This window comes from Tigriopus californicus, chromosome 8, assembly GCF_007210705.1.
Source record: "Tigriopus californicus strain San Diego chromosome 8, Tcal_SD_v2.1, whole genome shotgun sequence".
Lineage (NCBI taxonomy): Eukaryota > Metazoa > Arthropoda > Copepoda > Harpacticoida > Harpacticidae > Tigriopus > Tigriopus californicus.
This window is the reverse complement of record NC_081447.1, coordinates 13,057,910-13,079,512: the sequence shown is the minus strand read 5'-3', so window position 1 is coordinate 13,079,512 and position 21,603 is coordinate 13,057,910. Positions and strand designations below refer to the sequence as shown.

General features: G+C 44.3%; 1 protein-coding gene across 1 annotated transcript in view; it reads left to right on the top strand.

The window, feature by feature from the left end:
- LOC131885253 (plectin-like) overlaps nucleotides 1-21,603 on the top strand; it is a 34,366-nt gene that overhangs the window by 3,975 nt on the left and 8,788 nt on the right. Inside the window, exons 2-4 of the mRNA XM_059233218.1 lie at nucleotides 7,562-7,623; nucleotides 8,499-8,588; nucleotides 9,031-9,201. Of these exons, the coding sequence (XP_059089201.1) occupies nucleotides 7,562-7,623; nucleotides 8,499-8,588; nucleotides 9,031-9,201 (323 nt within the window). The remainder of the gene's footprint in view (nucleotides 1-7,561; nucleotides 7,624-8,498; nucleotides 8,589-9,030; nucleotides 9,202-21,603) is intronic.

Genomic DNA, 21,603 nt, shown 5'->3' with positions numbered 1-21,603 from the left:
CATTTCATTGCATAAGTAGCTGGATGGAGGGTTTTTTTTCCCTTAAATTTAACGGAACTTCACCTCCAGCCACCTTTCCTGAGTCGCTCTCCCGCTGTCCAAGTTCGTTCGGATAATCACTCTGTTTCAATGAAGAAAGACTGACTACCTGTGGAAGTTTTGAAGTCTTCCTCGGCGTTGCTCTTCGGAGAAAATGACGTCATTGATCTAGCCCGGCTAGTGGGTGCCTTGGCCGGGCAGGCGGCATTCAAGCCCGAAAAAAAGCCGGCAGAATGGATGGAAAAATAACAACAAAAGTGAAGAGCGGGCTGAGGATTTGAACCCGAGACTGGATTGTCTTGAATATTTCCAGTGAAAGCAGTGTAACCACACATCCTAAGACGCCCCCAAGTGATCAACGGAATTCAGTGTCAATATTTGAAGAGGATTTTCCGACTTTATGTGTGTTGGATTACATGGTGAAGGTGATTCATGAGGATCCGTCCAGTTCGATATGGTCTCTTTCGATGAATTACTTGGTCTATTACGAGTGCGTTGATGTGGGCGTATTTGAGATCTTGTGGCTGGAGATAAGATGTATCCCTATGAATCTGACTAAATCGAGTCAATAGCAATTCGTACTCGAAAACAGGATAAGGAAGTGAAGCTAACCCGATGATCGTCCTTATTTTGCTAATTGTTGCTCATGGTTAAGGCAACAAACCAATGAAATGTACCTTTGTGGGTATTGCTCATTTCTGGCGTTTGTTAAAAGGCTTGTTCAGGAATGACGATTTATCGTGGTACCGAAAGAATCAATTGATCGAGTGATTGAGGCACGTTTGAAACTAGGGTTTCCAACCTTTTAGCTGCATACTTTGAAAGTAGCTTCTTCTACAATATTGCACCTAAAAACCAATATAAGAAGATCCAAGAAATCGTTATTTGCAAATCAAATTTCAAATAGTATGAAAATCGCTGTGTCAAAACGTCCGTCCTACTTGCGTTGATTTCTAACCCAGGTTGTCAACTTCTTATGTTAATTTGATCATTGAATGAAAGACAAAAAGATAAAATAAACATTAATGTTTAGTTTCGAAAGCGGGGGTGGAGTTCTATTATGTGAAAATAACGCCGAGGTCTGTTGCCATGAGCCTGAACATGAGTAGATACTCCAGACTTGATAAGAAAATCCAATGCAAGAGAGGAGTCAGTCATGCTCTAGAAGATATTTCAACCGAAGTGGGTTGGCCGAGTTCATCTTCTTTTTCATCACCAGATCCGTGATGAGATGATTGAGGAATGGATGAACCCTCAAAAGTGTACTAGGTATGTGGTGAGTGCTACTCAGAAATGAAAATCTACTCCTCACTTGCGTACCCGTCCAGCCAGGCTTGAACGCCTTTTTCGCATTTCTTTTCTTCCACCTAAAGTTGTTGTTACGTGTGTGAATTTTCGGTGGTAAAGAGGGCGATCCCGATCCCGATCCCAAGCCCAAGCCCCTCGTAATGTATTGGTGATTCTTTCCTCACAAGCCACTTCCCTCTTCCCTCTTCAGCATTTCTGATGCAGCACTACAACATGCCGTATAATGTACGGACAAGTTTGATACCGGAGCTTCTTGGCGGTTTTCAAAGTGACTTGGGAGAGAAGTGCAAGTGGAAAAAGGCAAAGAAGTGGTATGTAGCAATGCTTAAAGGCAAGCAAGAAGTAGTTCAGCTGGCGTTCTCGTGTGGTGAAGCGCTCTTTGAGCACCACAGACCTCCATATATCGAGCACCGAGGCGTATATGTATCCGTTTTTGCGTGTGCGAGAGTATATGTGAGTGTGTGTGTGAGAGAGAGAGAGAAAGACAGAGCTAAGCCTCAAGTTAAAAGCCCAGAGCACATGTGCAAGCAAGATTTTTACTCCTCTTGGTTGGGAGGGTTGGAAGGCCTACATCAAAAGAGACCATTTCATCTGTAGCGTCGAATGTAGTGGATCTGTTGAGCGCCCTCTGACGTTAGCCCGCGTGGATGCGAGTGTTTGAAGTGGTGGGCACGGTGGTTAGCTGAGACGAAGACCCACTGAGAGGGACGTCAACGACGACAACGGCGACGACGGCCTGAAGACCAAGAAAGACGACGAGCAGGAGGAAGAGACCGTCGTTTGCTCAGGGAGAAAAGAAAGAAGTGTTGTTGCAAACAGAGCCCCTTCAGCTGGACACGATTTTATGCACCCCTTCTCTTGGTCAAGTGACAGGGTTCTGCAAGGTTCCACATTTGATCCACCCTAAGGAAGAAAGAGCCCACCCCGTGATTGGGGACCGAGTTCGTGTGTGGAGTGCATGCCCGGAGAACTCACCGAGTGTGTTATGGTGAGTGGGTGGTTCTACAGCTTCCCTTTGTGAATTAGTGAGAGTGAGTGCTATCTGAAGAAGAGGATCCTTGGGCCAAAACCATGGCACATACCACCAACGTGTATTACCGAGATCGATTAGGGTTCGAGCCTGACTACGAGCCCCATCGAGCTAGCCAATACGCGACTTCAAGCACCTCCATTCATAGAGAGTCACATTATTTGGCATCTTCTTCAACAACCTCAGTGTCCGGCGGAATGAGCGGGTCCAAGGCCAAGAAAGTGGTGGACTCCAGCGGGAGGATCGTGGAAGAAACCAAATCCTCCTTAACTGGGGGCGTGTACGAAGAGAACTTGACCAAGTTTAAAGGTAGGCCTACTGCCATCCATGGGATCTCACGAGTTGGTCCCAAAACAAAGTTGCTGCTCGTGGCAAGTTAAAGTCAGTGTTAACTGGACTTGTTATGTTCGCTGTCAGAATAAATCGAAGACCAAGACCCCTTATGGAGGTCTTGGTCAAACAGTTGTTTTCATAACACCATTGGGCACATGTGCCGTGGGAGGTTGCCAAACTCTTGACAGGTGTCAAATGCTCTCAGGCACCAGCAGCGAAAAACAATATCAACAACAATGGACCGTCATCGGTTTGGGCGGTTGTATTGGGAGTTGGCCCAAATTAGTTTTCCCCTCTTACCTAACTCGACCTTGGCTTTAGTTATAAGGACCTTAATGAAATGTTTCAACTCGCAGCAAGTGTTTATTAGGAGCAATGTTGTTTTTTCAACTGCATTTCTAAAAGGCTCAGCTCCTCGCTCCAATACAATACAATACATGAATAATTCTCATACATGTGTGAGACACTCGTAATACACACTTATGCGAGCAATTCTGCGAATCGTGAGAGAAGGGGAAACGAAATGATGAAGCTTTCACAATGCAGAAGTTGCTTCCTCCATCATGAAATTTCCTACTAAAATGCAGAATGCGTATCGGAAATGCGAAATAGCAGGAGCCATGATCAAGTGATCATTCAAGAGGGAAATCATAACTCACGCCGATCCTGATTGCACGCGTGCATGCTTGCCTCCCTGTCTGTCTATCTTTTTGCCCCTCTTCTTTCAAGGAGTCTCAGGTTTTGCAATCTTTATTCAAACCTAATTCTTGAAATTGGAGCATGACTACGGCGATTTGGCAATCCACAAACCCGTGGATGTCCATCCAACTCGAGCATTTCCTTTGTGATGTCTCGATTCTAAAGACTGTCACTCACTCAGCGACCAAGTCACACACCAGCTGAGAACCCAGCCAAAGTGATACCGATATTTGTTGCCGTAGGCTTGATTGTCTCCGAGTTTCACCTCCCATGAAAGGAGTCAACTCATCTCTTACTCCATGGGGAGCAATGCTCGCCAAACTCATCGTTGATGTGCCCAGTGATAGGCGATAACATCTGCAATTTTGCATGCTAAAAGCCTGAACGCCGTTGCAATACCTAATTAGGGCCTCTTTATATAGTGGCATGGAATGGAGAAGAAGAAACAAACCTCTCTTCGATTCACTCATTCAGACTTCCAATCACACAAAAAGTAATAAACGTCAATGGCGAATAGCTGAACTTTCGAGCTCTTTAAATTTCTTTTTCTCAGGCCTTCTTGATCTTGTGTCCTGGTTTTCTCTCTTTGTGACAATTAGTGCCGGGAGTGGTTGTCTTTTCGGGTCCTTTTAATTGTCTGAGATCAAAATTGTGGAGGATGTCAAAAAAAAGGAGTCGACTGCTACTCGAGTGGAAACTCTTCAGGATGACGTTTTTAGATTAGGCGAAATTTTCTCTTTGCATATGCCCATGCATGGAAGAGGCTGCTTTGAAAGGGCCTTTTGTAACTTTCTTCTTTCCCCAAATGAACTTCTCGGGTCAGTTGCCAATAAATGTGGGCGAAAGCGCTCTAAGACATGTTCTTTTTTTCTTCCTCTTCTTCAAACTTGAATCTCCGTTTTGACTATCCCTGCCTCCTTGGAAATGCCTGTTACACGCACGTGACCAAGAGCCCTACTCTATTGGGTTTCATTAATTGGCTTAAGAGATGTCAACTGACAAATGTCAGGTTCGTAGCTCAGGCGGAAATGGGCCGACAATGTGTCAAACGCCTCATCAGCAAGGCCAATCTCTCAAAAGCCTCTAGACATGGATGGCTTTTGGTTATGCGCGAAACATTTTTCACAAGGGCCTCTTTCTTCCAATGGATCAAGAGTTCAAGCGTCTCTCAAGTCGGGGCCAAAGTAATGCAAGCTTGAGCTCTTATTGTGGTCTGAATTTGAAAAGAATGCTATGAGTCATGCAATTTGCTTGGAGGCCTCTGGATAGAGTACACCAAAATGCAGGTACCTCTCGATCTCGGTACTTTCTTCATCCCACTTCTGGGCAGGCTCGAGGTGGTTTTGACGGCGGATTCATGATATCTATGAATCAGGAAATATGAGAAACATTTATTGGAACTCGGCTGTAGATCGTCCGGCTTTGGGTGGGTAGGTAGGTTCGTCTGAGGAGCAAGGAGGCAAAATTGTACGTAGGTGGATGAAGGGAGATTGGTGGGAGTACAACCAACCCCTCTATCTTGATCAGTCTCCACCCTCTTTGTCAAGAACCCCTGATTTGAACTTGCTTGGTCAAACTGAATGATTTTTTTAAGATCTAGGGTGGCCCCACCAAAATCGTAACCGACATCCTTGGGCACGAATGAGAAGTGTTTAGACTTCCAATTGTCATTATTTATTTAGTCAAGAGGTCTCCCAAGCAGCTCTGCTCTGTTTGAACAGACCAAATTCCAACCAACATAACGCACATGCACACCCAATAGTCAAGATCATGGTCTGATGGTGATGGTGATGCTTATGTTGGTGGCGGTGCTGCTAAGAAACTGTACAATCCTTTCCAGGATGGGATCGATCTTGACTACCCAGTTGCTCACACTAGGAGAAATGTAGAAGAAGCACTCTGATGTTGGTTGAGCTACCCAGTTCTGATCTGGAATCTAGGGCCTCTCTCTTTTTTTCTGCATTCAATTCTGTGGCTTTTGAGCACCGAGCAACTGTTGTTCTGATACAGTTAGGTCTTCGAGCTACGAGAGCAGCCGTTGAACGGCGAAAACGACGATAAAGAAAACCCAAAGTGAGGAGCGCCAAAAGTGTCTTGAGTTGGTAATTGGACAACAAAGGAGAAGGAATGATTTCTTGAATAGTGTTTCGAACAGACTGCCTGTGACAGTTATGCAATTAAATATCATTTCCCCTTGCCTCAAATGCCTGGAAATTGGAATCCAAACATTTGGAAGTTTACTCAGTTTTTCTCGGAATACATTTCCAGATGTGTTTTGTCGTACATACCAGCCAGGAGTTCTGTTCTGTTCATCGCTTACCCCCACCACCCCCAGTTTTTTTCTCTCCCCAATGTAGGCTGAAGCCATTTATTTCCACAATGAGACCTCGAGCTCCCAAAAAAGCCCAAAGGCGAATCTTACTTCTTTTTTTCAAAAATTTTCATTGGACAACACATGGCCCGGATTGATGTCCAATTTTTGTATTGGGCATAATGTCCAAATTGAGGTGGGCCGTATTCGAGCCAGTTGCCTTGAACCATGGGGGGATCGAACTCCGCGGGTGCATATTTCTTTACACATGAATAATCCAGAAGAAGGGCGAGCTTTTGATCAAGCTCGACTTAATCCTATTCTGAATGGCTGGCTAGGCCAAAGGAGGTGGCTTGTGAGACTGTGTAACAACAGGAAATACCACCACTTGATATCAATCACCAATTCTGAGACTTCTTGTCGAGTTGACTCTTGTCCGAGTCAAACTGGCTAGCTACACATGGCTTCTCAAATCATCCGTTTGTGTCCGTTATGTCCAAATCTTACCACGATATCGCCCATACAGATCATTTTCCTGCTTTGTTTTCTTGAAACTGGTAACAGCTCCCGAATTTGGGACGCTTGGCCCGGTAATTTTCAGATTTTCCACCCCATAATTATGAAATCAAAGTTGAGTGTGATCTTTCCAGGGATCGAGGGTCCATTTGCCCGCAAGAGATTCCATCAGTCATTTGACGCGAGGGTTTGCTCGGTAGATTTGAGGTTTTGAAGGAAACTCGATCAAAGGTAGCCGAAGTACAATCCACGCTTCTTTACGCACACATTATGATGTCGTCGAGCTGGTATCTTTTATTCCCAATGGTCGAAGACAAGCGAGTTTTTTTTCCATTCTCTGCCTGATAAATCATTGACCTGACGAAGAATCCAAATAAGGCTTGAACTGCGTAAGTTGATGATCCCAAAGCTGGTCGGTCAAGATCGAATGCATCGAGTTTAATATTATACGCATTGCAAGGCAATGACATTGACATTGAGGAGGATGGAATCTGAATGCATTGCCTGGCCATGTCATTGGGTTGTTGAATGAGCAAATCACTTGTCCTTATGAAAGAGTTATCCCAAATCTTATCTCCTTCCTTTGCCCATAACCTCGAGGTTGTCGAAGATGAATATCTAAACTGCTCAATAATCATGACAAGATCCCAGCTTGAATCGGAATGTCTTGAGGATTGGAAGCAAGCGTGGTCGCAGAACTTCAAACGATTGGGAGTCACTTTCTAGTAATTAATTGAGTGAAGAAGGTAATAACGAGGAGAGCAAATGATGGCCTTTTCATTTGCTCATCTTTATCTCTATGAGCTGGCAATATTTGTCTCATCCTATCATTGAGCCTCAGTAGTGTCATCACTCTCGATGATAAAAATTGAGTTTCCAGAAAAGCATCCTCTTTTTTACTCGTGACATTGGTGGTATTTTCCTCGGCATTCCCTGACTCACTTATTCCACAAAGTAGCCTGTTATCACAAAATTCTCCGTTACTTCTGTTTCAATTGGGAAAAGTCTCCGTGCATTTGCTCGAGTGAGTCTCTGGGTTTTTAAAATGATCCAAAGCTCGGACTCAATCGTTCGAATGTGATGGTTCTGAGTGTAGTGTTCACCATGTGAGACCAATTGCTTTTGAGACTTAAAGTTCAAAATGTTTCTTGAAGATGCTCCTTACTTGCGTGTCATCAGGGCTGGCCAAGGTGAAGAGATAAATTATGGGTCTGTTGACAAGAAATTGTTTCCCTAAATACACGCAACCTCTCGATCATTTCCGTGTGACATTACTTCAAGCGTTTTATCTTTATAATCGACCACTTGCATTTTTGCTCTTTTAGATGAACGAGATGCCATCCAGAAGAAGACCTTCACAAAGTGGGTCAATAAGCATCTTAAGAAGGTAAGACAATTGGCTTTCGGTTTTAACGTTTGCTTTCATCTATTTTCGTACCTTTAAGTGTGGTTCATAACGTTTGGAAAAATATTTTAGACCAGAACAATTATTTAAACACGAAACCGCGGATAATTTTGTGGCGGTCCAATATTGCGAGATTGGAATTACCCATCAAAATGCCATTCTTAAATCTTTGTCATTAGTTGTGCCGATTGCACTCGGAATATAAAATGTTTGATTAAAAAGATGTGGTGGAACTTTGCCTAATTTACAATGAAGAGCTTTTGCATCAACGTGTCAGTCCAGCAGATTTATACTCAAATCTATTTCTTTTGCCCTGCCATATTAGAAGAGGAAATGGTGTCTCATACTCCGCTTTTTCATCAATCAATAATAGATGATTTCATTTTTTTACATTTCATGCAGCATTGGACCGTAGTCGAGGTTGGTAATCACTTTTGTGTGGGTTGGTTGATTGTTTGTAATACTAAATCAGTTTTCAAGGAACAAGCTGATATGGGCGGGGTTTGTTATTTTACAGTGTTACACAAAACTAGGGGGCTCCACGAGTGTCGTGTCACCCATATCCTCACGCTCAAGTGTAAGTGTGTCACACTTTAATCGTCAAACATATCCCGTGTTTGGTACTAATTTCACGCATTTCTCTTCACTATCATTCATTCATTCATTCATCCGCCATCTCAGAGCGAATACTCAATTCCAAGGGTAGGTCATCTCGAATCGGTGTTGTTTGGTAGTGCCTAGAAAATTAGAAATTAGACTGTATCATTTTTCACTCGTGTGATGTGTGCCTCGTCATCCAGCACTGAATGTCATGACATGCACAAGATGCCGAGCTCTAATTCGTTCCTCTTCTCTAGGCTGGAAGAAATGTCAGAGATCTGTTTGAGGACCTCCGAGATGGTCACAACCTGCTATCCCTTCTTGAGGTGCTTTCAGGGGAGATTCTGGTGAGTACGGCCCATATTATTCCTGTATGTAGTGTAAGGCATAAAATCAACCTGGGTTGATGGCCTAATGTACTCTATAGACGGGCTATGTAATTTGAATAAATATCCACTCGATAGACGAGTCCCACAAGCTTCGTTGTTGTGAATGTGGGTAGAAATCTCGGCGGATCTTTTTCATGTCTGTTGTCTGTTATGTAATGGGAATGAATTGGAAACTTTACCTTGAGTGAGAGTGTTGATTGATAGAAGAACATTGTGAGGGCGTGTCACGTAGGCGTCGACGTAAAATTTGAACTGATGAGCTCATTTCTGCACATTTATTTGAATTGCTCTCCGAAAAAAAAAACCATCATTCAGAGCTTTCTAAAAATGAATCCCATTCGACAAATTGCTACTGTCTAATTTGGACCCAAATTTGCAACGGCATTGTTTCCCTTTTTAGCCTCGAGAACGAGGCCGAATGCGTTTCCATGCCATTCAAAATGTGGAAACTGCACTTCGGTTCCTCCGATATAAAGAAATCAAACTGGTCAACATCCGAGGCGAAGATATCGTGGACGGAAATCCCAAACTTACTCTGGGACTCATCTGGACCATTATCCTCCATTTCCAGGTAGGTGCACCTTTGATTAGTACTCGAGATTCATTTCATGACGATTTCTATGCCCAAATTTAGAGGCTAATTATTATGGCTTTGTTTCCATTTCGTTTGAAAAAAGTCCTTGATGAGAGTTTTGGTTGAGGCTTGTTTTTGCTTTGAAACAAGTTCAAAACAACATAATTACTCTAGCTAGGCCTCATGAACTCATGAATGCGAACAATCTAATGGTAGACCATTTAAGTTGGACAATCAAAGCAAATTGCCAACTTAATCGTGGCCATGTAGATGGCTCCACCAACGAAACTGCAGCCAAAGAGGAGAAATGTTTGGAGAGCCCTCTCGTTTCAAATTCGTGCACGCTGCTGCACAGGTAACAATTTGTCACAAAAGCTCGGGTTCGCCTTTTATGCCGTGCTATTATCAATTGTCACCATTGTCGTATAACTTACTAGTTCGAGTATCAAATGTTCAATATCTTTGCTGGCTGATATCAGTTGGCACTATGAGTCAACTTGGGATTAGCATTTTGAAGTTATTATCAAGAATTCCAACTCAAGACAATCAAGTTACTAGATTTGAGCCCGCTTGAGCTTCAAAAGCTTGGAAATAGGGCTCAGGAAAAAGTTGATACTGCATATGCTTGGTTGTAAACATTGCGGTAGTGGTGGATTATTTAGAATAAATTCGTTCACTCTCTGCACCGATTTGCCACTTGAGGTGGAGTGGCGTTGGTTGTTCCATTGAAGATTCGATGTCTCTTTATGAAGACGGAAGCGAGAGTAGTAGTTCGTGAACAAGATATGGTGCCGTAGTAGTCTGTTCTGAAAAAGTATGCACGGGAAGCTCGAAGTAACGCTCGACTGAGTCGGGCTGCAACTTGTCCGAAACATTCGAACCTGGCCTCCAGTGGATTTCAAATGTGCTCTCCAAATAGTTCAAGACGGTTTCAGGGAAGCATTTTTGTCATACGTGACATTCTGTGAGACCAAGCTCCACGTAACGAGAGTAACCCTTTACCTGTTCATTGTCGAGAAGACAAAACGCATGATAAGCTGAATAAAATCGTTTGGTTCTGTGTTGATGCTGGCTTGATAAGACATCCTCCTGCTCCTGGTCCTCTCTGTCGGGTAAGGGGAAAACGTCGACCAACGAAAGTGAGGATAAGGGGAGGGGAAATGGACAGCCAAATCATCAGTGGCGGTTTCTCTGCCGTGTTGGTGGTCATCTCGACTGGCTTTTCGTTGGCCACATCCATGGAGCACTCATTGCTTCTTCTGTATGTAGCCAGAGACATAGGGCAGCTGTTTGCCGTATGTACTAGTAGAGAAATGAGATAGATCCAGAGGAAGCTACTGATCCGTGCTCACTGAGCGAATCATCAACACAGACACACACCACGTACCAGAGCTTTGTGAACACACACACACACACAGGCCAGAGGATTGCGGAAAAGGCAGAAATTTTCCAACAGTTTGTGTTAAAATGTCGTCGGGCTCAACAGCTGATAGAACAACGGCCAATTCAAATCCCGATTTCGTGGCCTTTGTCAAGCAGATCTTTGGCTGTGGAAGCAAAAAACAGCAGAACGCCCTGACTTACTCACCTCCGAGCTCTCCAGAGACATTGGAATTTTCAAGCCCTCTTCATGCTCGAGATGAGCGGTTCGTACCCGACAACGAGGTGAAAGTGCACAAGAGCAATGGAGATTTGAGTGAGAAAGTCCGGAAAGTGTCGCCGCCCAAACTCTCGGCAAACTACATTGTCAAAGGTCAATTTGAGACCTTGCAGCAACCTAGTCCGGTGTTCATCGATCAGCATGGGAGAACCAAATCAATTGTGTCATCCAATGATAAGAAAGTGCTGTCGGTGATTGACGCCGCCGAGGTTCACCGAACCAAACGGGTCAAGACCGGCGAAAGGCCCAAGACCCGAGTGATAGTGAAAGAGTGGCCTTTGAGGGACCTAGGAACCTCCAGATCACTGACCAAAGGTGCTGCTCCTTTGAAGCGACCCCATCGGGTCCAGCCTAAAGGAAGGGGTTTGATTGCCTCCACATTTGCCCTCAGTAGCTCGGACGACGAGGTGGATTACTCTGGTCATAAATCCAAGCGAATATATCCACGCCTCCTCAAACAAGAGCCTCCCACAGAGTCCGTTCATCGGCTCCATCGCCATCATAATCAACCCATTTCGCGGAAGAAGGCAGATTTCCGAGTGAGTAGTGTCACTTAATCTGCAAAATGTCACTTGAATAACTATGGCATCTTAGGGAGGTCGTTCATATGTCAAATTTGTAGCAATTTTCGCCATGATGTTGGGAAACAAGTGATAACATAGCCTTGTTTGTTACCATTTGACGTGCTAGCAAGTTTTATACGAGTAATCTTTTGGCTTGCTCGAGATGGCATTAGTGGAATTGGCTTTTCACCCTAAGGGCGAATTTTACGAGTTAAGGCCCTATCTTGAATGGACGGCCAGTTCTCATGTCAGTCAGAATTAATGGCTATTTCAATCCAGACTTATTGCACCTTGAGTATTAGTCCTGCATTGCTTTGACCATCAACATTAGTTCGTAAAACGGAAAAATCGTAGCAATTGGTTGCATCCAGGGTTGTCTAGACCTAGTTAGTTGATCTTTCAACTCTTGGCTTGAATTGAGTTTTGGAGATGATTGTAAAGGTCGCTTTGATGATAGGCCTCAATAAATCCATAAAATCATCTTGACGATTTAAGCAAACATCCAAAAGCAGCTCGTGAGGGCCGTAGTTTTTCCTCCTCATGAAACAGAAATAGATTTGTGCCGTGCAATGATTCATTTATGGAAATATTTTCACGTCACAACTCGTCCATGGATTGAAGTTTAGATGCAACAGCTTCTTAAGCAAGAGATTTTTTCCGGCTCGGGTTTGATCACTTAAGACCGTCTTAGATAAGGTAAGAGATAACAATGATTTCCACTGCGTTTCTTTCCTGGTGATGATGTCATCCTCTGAGCATTTTTCTCTTCTCTTCTCTTTTATTGATGGCTACATACCTTTTTCAATTTCACACTGGAACGTGTTGAAAAATTTCATCCGTTTCGTGTCTGTTTGAAAGTGATCATCGAGCTCCTTTTTTTTCTTCACCTCGCCCCTTCATCATTTTTGTCGTCGTGTTGAACTCGTTGAAGCAATCGTCATTGTGGTGTGTAGACTTGGGGATTTCTCACCAGATAGTATGGAAACCTCATTGAGAGATTTCCAGATCATAAAGAATCCTTTGGACTAGTGGTCTGCATAAATGTACATATAACCCCACTTTGAATGATTTGTTATCGGTAGACAAGGGGAGGGGCTATCTTTGTTCAGTCTATTTTTTGATTTTCTTCGGCCTCCCTCGCTGTTGTACCTTCAATTGATGCCAGATCTAGAACCTTCTTGGGAACTCAAATCTTTCATCCCACGTACGATTGGGAAATGACCGTTTTTCTCTCTTGGAGGCCAAGACGACGACATCATCGATAGCTTAGTGAAGTCCCACTCTCAACAAAGCGATGCCGTCATCTTTTCAAACCTGTTGATTTTGACAGACCCAAGAAATTGCCCGACATGTGTTTTGGGGAGCAAGTTTTTTCCCAATCATTTTGAGTCCCATTTCTGGAAGGTTATGTGATTTATTGCCAACAATTTGACCTTCCCAGTGAGATCATCCCATTGGTTGGTCAAATATGGCCTTATTAGCAAGACAGAGTAAAGCGTTCGTACATGGAAAAACAAATCTCGTGGGTTGCGGGTTTGAACCGTCAGGTACATGTGACAAGTAAGCGTAGTTAAAACGCCAGAAAATGGCTGAACAAATCTGCGTCTTGTGGCAGTCCTTCAGTCACTTTGTTCAGTGACCCCAAGGTCTCATGTTAATGTTTTTAAAAGACTCGGAGACGGCTTTTTTAGCTCATCCGAGATGTGATACGGTGGGGTATCCGTACTTTTTGTGTTGTGCTCTTTTTGTGGCACATATGTTCACACCAGGCGTGTTTGGACGTGTGGTGCCTCCTCGTCTTCGTTAGCTTATCCCCCGAATCTAGCTTGAATAAGCAGCATGGAATCGTCATAACCATTATGAATCTTTTTTTGCGTGGGAGGTTGAGACCCTCTACGTACTGGAAGTTTGCAGGCACTGTACCTCAAAACACAGCCAACCAAACGCCTTGCCTCTGCAACGTCTTGGAAGTCGAAAAAACAGAGCTCTTGGTGCGGCGATGAAGTTAAGGACATAACATGTGTGTGAATGCGCACATGGGTTGACTAGAACATAGGTCTGAAGGTGCCATGGGCTTTGGATGAGGCCCAAATTTTTGCAGGAGGGTTTCAATGACGGGTAGCTGAGAGAAAAGTCGCGCTCGCCGCCGTTCAACAGTCCCTGAGTGTTTTGGTACAAGCAGGCCAATAAAGAGCCCACAAAGCTGAGCTTGGAAAACGCGATGATGGAAACTCTCGAAAACTGTTGGAAGCGGGCGATCGAGGCCCGATGCTTGCACAATTTAGAGTGAGGAAAGAAAGGAGGCGGAGACCAAAGCGAGAGACACCAACAAGTTTGTTGCCATTCTTAGTTGGGAATAGCTCAGCTAGGTGGCAACACTATCGAGTGTTTGTGCCCAGAAGGAGTTCCAATATCACACAGCTGTTGCATCAGACTGGACCAATTGGTTGAACGGCACACTTACCCCTGACACCCTCTCGGGCAAGCTGAGGCTGAACCAGTTTGCTTTGAGCCTATTGTGAGTGATCACCTCTCCCTAAACCATTGTTGTCCTCGTAACCAGTGCTTTTTTATCAACATTTTCCTGAGCCTCGTCGATATTGCCGTCCTTTTCGATTGAAAAGCAAGGCTGTGGCTTGCTAGAAACGACCATCATGGCACCGGTCCAGAAGACATCGTCGGTGAAGTCTTCTTCTGTGTCCAAGTTTATGTGTTGCACAAGTGAAAAAGCTGGCCAAACATATGCTTATAGAGAGCAACATAATACCCAAAGCAAGTTTCTCTGGCTTGATCCAACCCGTTGGGTTGAGAAACGGTCCATCAAACAAGAGAAGGTAAGCCCGTGGATGGGGGAGTATTGCAAATTTGGCCTTGACAACAGGCTTAGACATGTATTATTTGAGGAGGGTTTCTAAACTAACGTAGAAAGAAGATGTCTGGTGCAATCAAGGATGCTGTTCATAGAGTACATTCAATCCATATTTGAGAACAATACTTCTGGATTGGATTTGACGTTTGAACCCACAGCGAGCCCATCCCACAATTGACTAAGGCTGTCCTAATGTAGTTTGAAGTAACCAAGGCTTATATTGCAAGAGAGGACGGTGAACTCGTCGTTGTCTTCAATCAGAACTGTTCACTATTGACAGGGAACAAACATTCTGACGAATTGAAGGACTTCCCTGCATTTTCGATACTTCCCTGTTATGCGGATTACTAAGGTCATATAGGTGTTAATCATACTCGGCTCCTCGAGGCCTCATTCCAGCTTGATCTAGGGGTTGGAGGTGGAGGAATCATCCGTGTCAAGATTATTATTCAGGATCGCACCCTGTTATCGACATTGGGGATTGTTTACGCCAATCATTAATGGCTCTCCTCAAACGAGACGTAATGAGATCACCTCATCAAGCCTCGGGACCTTCGTGCGTGTCGACACTTGTTCGTGATTGAAAATGGCAAGACCTGTCTCCTTCATGTCTTACCCTTCTGACTGTGTATTGAAACAAAATGAGAACAAACTGGCGATTACTTGTAGAGTATGAAAATATCATTGTTTTTCTTCGAGATGAGATTGGCAGAGCATGGTGAATTCATAACATTCCGTCTCCTTTTTGCACTCATGCCAAGAGTCTCTGGAATTTTATCGGAGCCGGCCTTTAAACTCGGAATGAGCGGTGTTTTTTTGCTGGGAAGTTGTTTTTTCTCTTCCACGATCTACTTGCTTCAGTTCAAAGTAGATATGCTATGAGTTTGGAATCTTGCGTCAAAAATGGAAGGAAAAGGTTGGGTACAAAATTAGTCAGAAGATTACTTCCTTGATACTAAGATCCAGAGTAAAACTGAATTGTCGACTGAACGAATATGGGTTATTGCCATTTCGGATGATTAGAGTTCTGCTCCCACCGAGTTATTCATCATCAACTTGTTTCGAGCTTTGATTTTATCAAGGCATATTTGAATAATTGCGTAGACAGTCGCCACACATCATAGACTGAAGTAGACAAGTAATGGTGCGAATATGCTTCCTTGAAAATTCCTTGGCGCGCATTTGGTCTAATCTCGTGATTTATTCAGTAGGAAATGACCAATTTATTTGACACGTAAAGAAAGCCTCCAAGGAGTATCTAAGTGGCACGTGCCAAAAAATCCGTAACACAAAAGACCTGAGCCACCACCACTCTTTTTAACGGGTTTCATGATTTTCCATGCCTTTCGTAACACTCGTCGTATTCATATCTTGTACTCATACAGATCAAGATGAGAATGATGAAGAGGTTTTGCCCTCTCCAGCATTTTCATGCATCATTTGTGCGTCTAGATTGCCATCATGCTTGAAGACGATGGCGATGAGCACCAAATGAGTAAGGAAACATGCTACATTGTCTCTCTCAGCACCATAGAGTATGATGAGCAAGGGTAACTCAACTCGTGAAATAATCGCTGTTTGGCACAAAAACTCGTTGCTAATTATGTAACGAAGGAACGTGAATTGAGATTTCAATATGCGCGATTTTGGCCAAGGTTCCGTTGATTGAGGTAATGGACAGACAGTCTCCGAACAATGACTCAATCGTTCCCAGGAATTTTCTGAGACCTTCATGTTGGTTCTTCTGAACACATGGCGAGGATGCTTATGAGGAAACATAAGGGTTTCTTAGAGAGGTGACTAAGGGCAAGGATTTGCAAGCAGCATTCAGGGTGAGATAATCATCCGGAACGTGACTGCAGAAAGCCACATCCAGCTAGGTTTTGTGTCCCTGTAACGACAAAATGTGCACGAGCTTCAAATTAAGATGCAATGAATATTGCTCTAGATAGGCAGCCCAGATCAGTATGCATGATCTTCCACACCTTTTTGGTCAGATTGTTAATGTCGAGCCCAGGGAGGCATTTTACATTCGTACTCAAAGTCCTCTAGACAGCGTGTTCTCGTCAGAGTCGAGCTAGGTTCCGTTTTCTTGATAACCCTTGAAAGTCATGTACAAAAAGGATTGTGTAGCGCCGTTTAAGGAATACCCAGAAAGGGGGTACTTGATGAGCATAAGTATCATGAGGGTTCATGTTCGCATACCGTGATTATTGAGACAAATGCGAGAGGGTCCCCAGATGTGCTTCTTTGAACAAGCCTCCATTCGTCCACACGGAAAGTGCTGTTAAGAACTATGTAAGAGTTCAATACTTGAATGCGGAAGAGGGTGGCCGCCATTTATTCAACAACGCCCCCACACTTGAGGGTTGTTGCCACAACCACTTGAACCAGTCTACCTTAACCAGCATCAATCCCCATCACCACCACAACCACCACCACCACCCTGTAGTTCTCTTGGTTAGTTGTTGCTGGTCGATGGCGTGTGTGGGTGGATTTTCAAGGGTAGTAGTGCCTGCAAAGACTGTCGATGAATGGGGTTGGTCTGGGGTGAGTAGGATTCACCTACTTCCACAACTTGGACCTGGCAAAGAGGGGGCCCTTGTTAATATCCCCTTGAACTTGCGAAACGACCTTCGCTTTTCAGTTCAATTCATCTTTATGGGCAACAGTTACGCAAAAGCTGATTCGAGTTCGTTGTGCCGTCAATCGCGGGGCACAACGCACCGTGTACATCTGGTGGAAGAAACACCTGTTTCGGGTTTACCAACGTTAAGAAGTCTCCAAAATAAAGATGGGCTTGATAATTTAATGGCAAATGGCAAAACATTCATTGCAACGACCCAAAATAGAAATTGCCATGGAAAGGGCGACATAATTACAAATTACCACGTGTCCCTCAACGGTGTCCATTATGTAACTGCCAATGAGTTTGCAGTGCACACAGATTGGTCGGCGGATGTTAAATTGGACCAAATGAACGGCCTATAATTCAGAAAATGGTTTTATCATCACTAAGGAGGAATTGTACGTAAATTGGTAATTTCTTGCTCTTACCTACAACTGGTGTACAAGTGGCCAACGCTCTTTCGTAAACTTCCACTACGCTCCGTCATGACACTTCACGAGCTTGTTCAAAAATGAATTACCAGCCTCTTGATGAAACGGCCAACGAACCCTTCTTCCTACGTCGTCTCCATCTTTGATGTCAAGCAATGATTAATAGTGATCTGGCCATCCAAAGATACTTGACTACCTCATAAAATTCGCACTTGTCACTCGGAGCAAAGACGAAGACAACGAAGAGAATACCTACCTACCTTGGAGTAGTCCCTCTCTCTCGGCTTTGGCCAACGAGCTCTTTGGAGCCATTGCAAATCAGGCATAGCCAATGCTGTTCATTACAACACGAACCTCTCAAAGGTGGTCATTATTTCTAGAAAAGGCTCATTGATTGCCAAAAAGTGCGCGTGATGATGCCCAATGTGTGCTTGAATTGTTGTCTTAATTGATTTAATTGGACAACCTACCGTTGTATGGTCGAGGCTCACTCAACCTCCAATTCCTACCGAACCTCATTTGCAAAAGATCATCATCATCATCATCATCATCATTCGATACTTTTCTGACTACATGGTTTCCTCCCCAGCATAGCTTTGCCAATAAGCCTCAACCAAATGGGTTTTAGCACTTTTCGAAATTCAGCCCCGCCAAGGATAAAAGGGACTCCTCGAATGAAGGTCACCTGGTTCTTGGTAGTGGTGGTAGTGTTATTGTTAGTCTTCTTCCGACTCATTCGTCCATTCCTCAGACTTGGGAGGTAAAAGAGAACTCATTTAAATTGCCTAATAGTTGCTGCGCCAACCACTAACTCATTTGGATTTCTGATTTGGGAGCAAGAGGAATTTGTAAACCTCTGTGTGAAGCTCCGGGCTCAGAGCCAAGGTTCCTGAGTATCGCTTGGGTTTGACGTGACTGCATCCATATGTTCTTGAGATAAGACGTCTACTAGTTATGCCTTTTGTCTATGCATGATAGGGATATAGGATTCGATTAGAAGCCGGTCAAATTGGCCTCAATTGGGATAATCTTGTCTTCTCGGGCAGACAAAGATGTGGTAAACGAGAGAGACAGAGAAAAGCGAGTTTTATGTTTCTCAGTGTTGACTTTAATATTCGTTTTATGGTCCCTCATAATGAGAATTTGAAATGAGTTCTTTGTAAAGGGTGAAAGTAGAATACTGGAAATATCCTTCGTGTAAAGTTCATGGTTGTTGTTGTTGCTGCTGGAAGGATTGAAGATGTACAATTTACTACGCGAGTGACACACCCGAATAATTTAAAATAGCCTAAATCTAAAATCTAATTTAGAATACTTCCTCTCGCTTTGAAAAGTAATTCCATGAAAAGCAATCCTATCTGGCTTTGAGATCTAAGAAAATCCAACGTACGTGGTGGATCAGCTTCCCCTTCTCCCGTCTTCATTTCAAATCACCGACGACATTCTAGACAGACCTGATATTCTAAACAGTCGGTCGGAGTTTCACGTCCTCAACCAGCATTTCTGCACTTTCGTGTCTGACTGTCAGTGAGTGAGGGCGAGTTCATAAGTTCAGCTCAATAACCTGCTGCCATTATGAGGTGACAAGGCTGACCGTGAATCCTGTCCCTGATGGCTACTGAAACGGGACATGTGCGATCTGCGTGGAGATTGCCGTCCACTCGGTAGCCGGAAAATGTTTGTAACATGGATTTATTTGTTCAAATCTTGACGCGTTGGGCTCTTTTGTGACGGGCACTTTTCGGGTATCATCCTTTTTTTCTCTTCTTTCAATTGCATTAATCACCGATCAGGAAGGATTAAAGGCTTGGCATCAATACCTGTCCATGTCTAATCCCTCATGATTGTATTCTGGACCACTCGAGAGATGGATAGATGGAACTTGGGTATTGTATGTTGAACGGGCATTAAGTTCGCTCACGTTTGTCCTTCAGAGGACCTGGAATTTGCTCCTGAGTAGGCATTAAATTTGCCCAATGACAAAGCGGCTACTTCGCAAAGCAGATTGGCCCGTGTTTTTTACTCTGTTTTGGATTTCGGGTGCTATGCATTGGCCTGTGGAAGGGTTCGTTAAGTTCAGCAGATTCCAGACATTGTCAAAACCTGATCACGTTCTTATATATATATCTATTGTACGTACTCAACGTGTGTATACAAAGATTTCCAATCCCAAATTTCTTCTCGTCGAACTGAATGGTACCGAGTGAGGAAAGGGAATCGATCTCTTTTTGGAGAGTTTCCCAAAATTTCCCAGGGCTAATGAACTTGTTCATGCCACTTTGGAGTGGGGTCTTTGATGCCGGATCTGTGAGGTTGTTTCCCGTTCCCGAACGCTCCACAACGAGACGAGTAACACACGCGGGTGCAGGGCACTCGGGAGTTATTTGGTGCTGCATGTCTGATACGTGCCAAGTACACCATCTAGTTAGGTACTGGAGTAAGGCCGATTTTGTTGCTCTTGTTGCCCAGGTTGACGTATGAACGAAACCGATTAAAGGAGAAAAGCAGGCGAAAAAGTCTCTCCCAAGTCTCCCACCACCTTTGAGCCCACGGCCTGCAATATTGGCATACAGGTGTGGATTCACATGTGGCGAGAGTGTGTGGATGCACTTGGCACTTGGCCCAGTGTTCAAGTCCAACAACCACTCAAGGTAGCTGATACCATGTGTGTATGACGGCTTGCTATGGAAGGTTTGCCCGCTTCTTGTAGGTGGCCGCTTCCTTCGAATGGCAGTCTCCAATTGTGGCATGGTTGGCACTGATACTCTCATAGACGACGAGCACACAGGCTTCGACACACATCCGTGGTATACAAACACACTCACACACTCACTCACTCTCGCACACACGCTTCTGGGCATATGAGTTGAGCTCATTGATGTGAGTGGTGTAGGCCAGCCCGTTGATGGTTTAGGCGATTGCTGTCGGCTGCTGCTCTTGATGAGAGAATTCTTGTTACCTTTAGTACGTATAGTGGAGGCCGGACTGCCAAGCAAGGAGCACACCTGACATAGTTTAAGTGAAAATCAAGTCGAAACTGACGGGTGCACAACAGCAGATCTGCTGTTTAGAAAGGCTTCGTTTTGACTTCGGTGGTGTGGGCCAGGGTGGCACACTTGCACCCCACGTACAACCCACTTCGTTCAGCTTTGTGCTTTGTTCCGTGTTGTGCCTGAAAAAAAAAATGATTTAGTTGTAGCTGTCGTCGAATGGCTCTGTGATAACATCTCAAAAGGCCAAAAACAACCTGTGATCTCGATCCCAACATCCATTCATTGGTGTGTTTCAGTGCCATATAGAAACAACGTTGCTACTCCTTCTCTGTGTTGCTAATTTAAAATATTGTATGTTCGATCTTTGCCAAAGTCAGCATCATGTCCATGTACAAGTTCGTCAAGGGCTCTCGCCTCTTCATGCAAGGATCTCGAGAGAAAACCGATTACGACAACGTGCACGATACCTTCCATCCAACGGTGGCCGGTGACCGTGATCGTGCTCGTGGTGGATATGTCCATCGTGATCAACATGATCCAGACGACATCCGAGCCGTCCACACGATGCGAACCATGCACGTGGACGGAACCACGGAATGGGAGAAAAGCGGCCACACCGTCCGTAAAGGCGGGGTGAAGACCCGCTCTTCTCGCACGGTCCGCAAGGTCACGACTGTCACCAGAGGCGAGCAATCGGTCACGAGTGAATCCGTAATGTCATATGCCTCGGATAATGCTCATCGATACCCGGGAGCCATCAAGGCTGACAAAAAGAGCCTCAAGTTTCGCGTGTTGGACGATCAGGTAAATAATGGCTCAACGGAGAGAAGAAAGAATCGGAGGATCTCATTCTTCTTCTCTCTCGTTATGGTCAACATTCGAAACTTGGGGCTCTTTTCTCGGAATGTATTAAGGTAATAATTCTCTATTCAATCGTTGCACGCCAAAGCTTTAGACACGAACTGTTCCTCCAAGGGTTGATCATTTCTAAGCCCCTCGTTATCCTTGAGGAGGTGAAATTGGTTGGAAAGAAAGGACAATGGATTTTGTGCTTTGAAAGTAATGTCACCTCACCGAAGTGCAACACCCGACAGTACGTGTGAGGAACGACGCCCAATTTGCCACATGTGTGAATCGCGTAGCATTGGCCAGCGTTGATATGCATTCACATTTTCGTTCGAATGCGTGGGTGTGGCTCAGTTCTATTTTCATATTTGATTCCAATTCGTGGGGGTCTGAAGAATTAGCCGAACG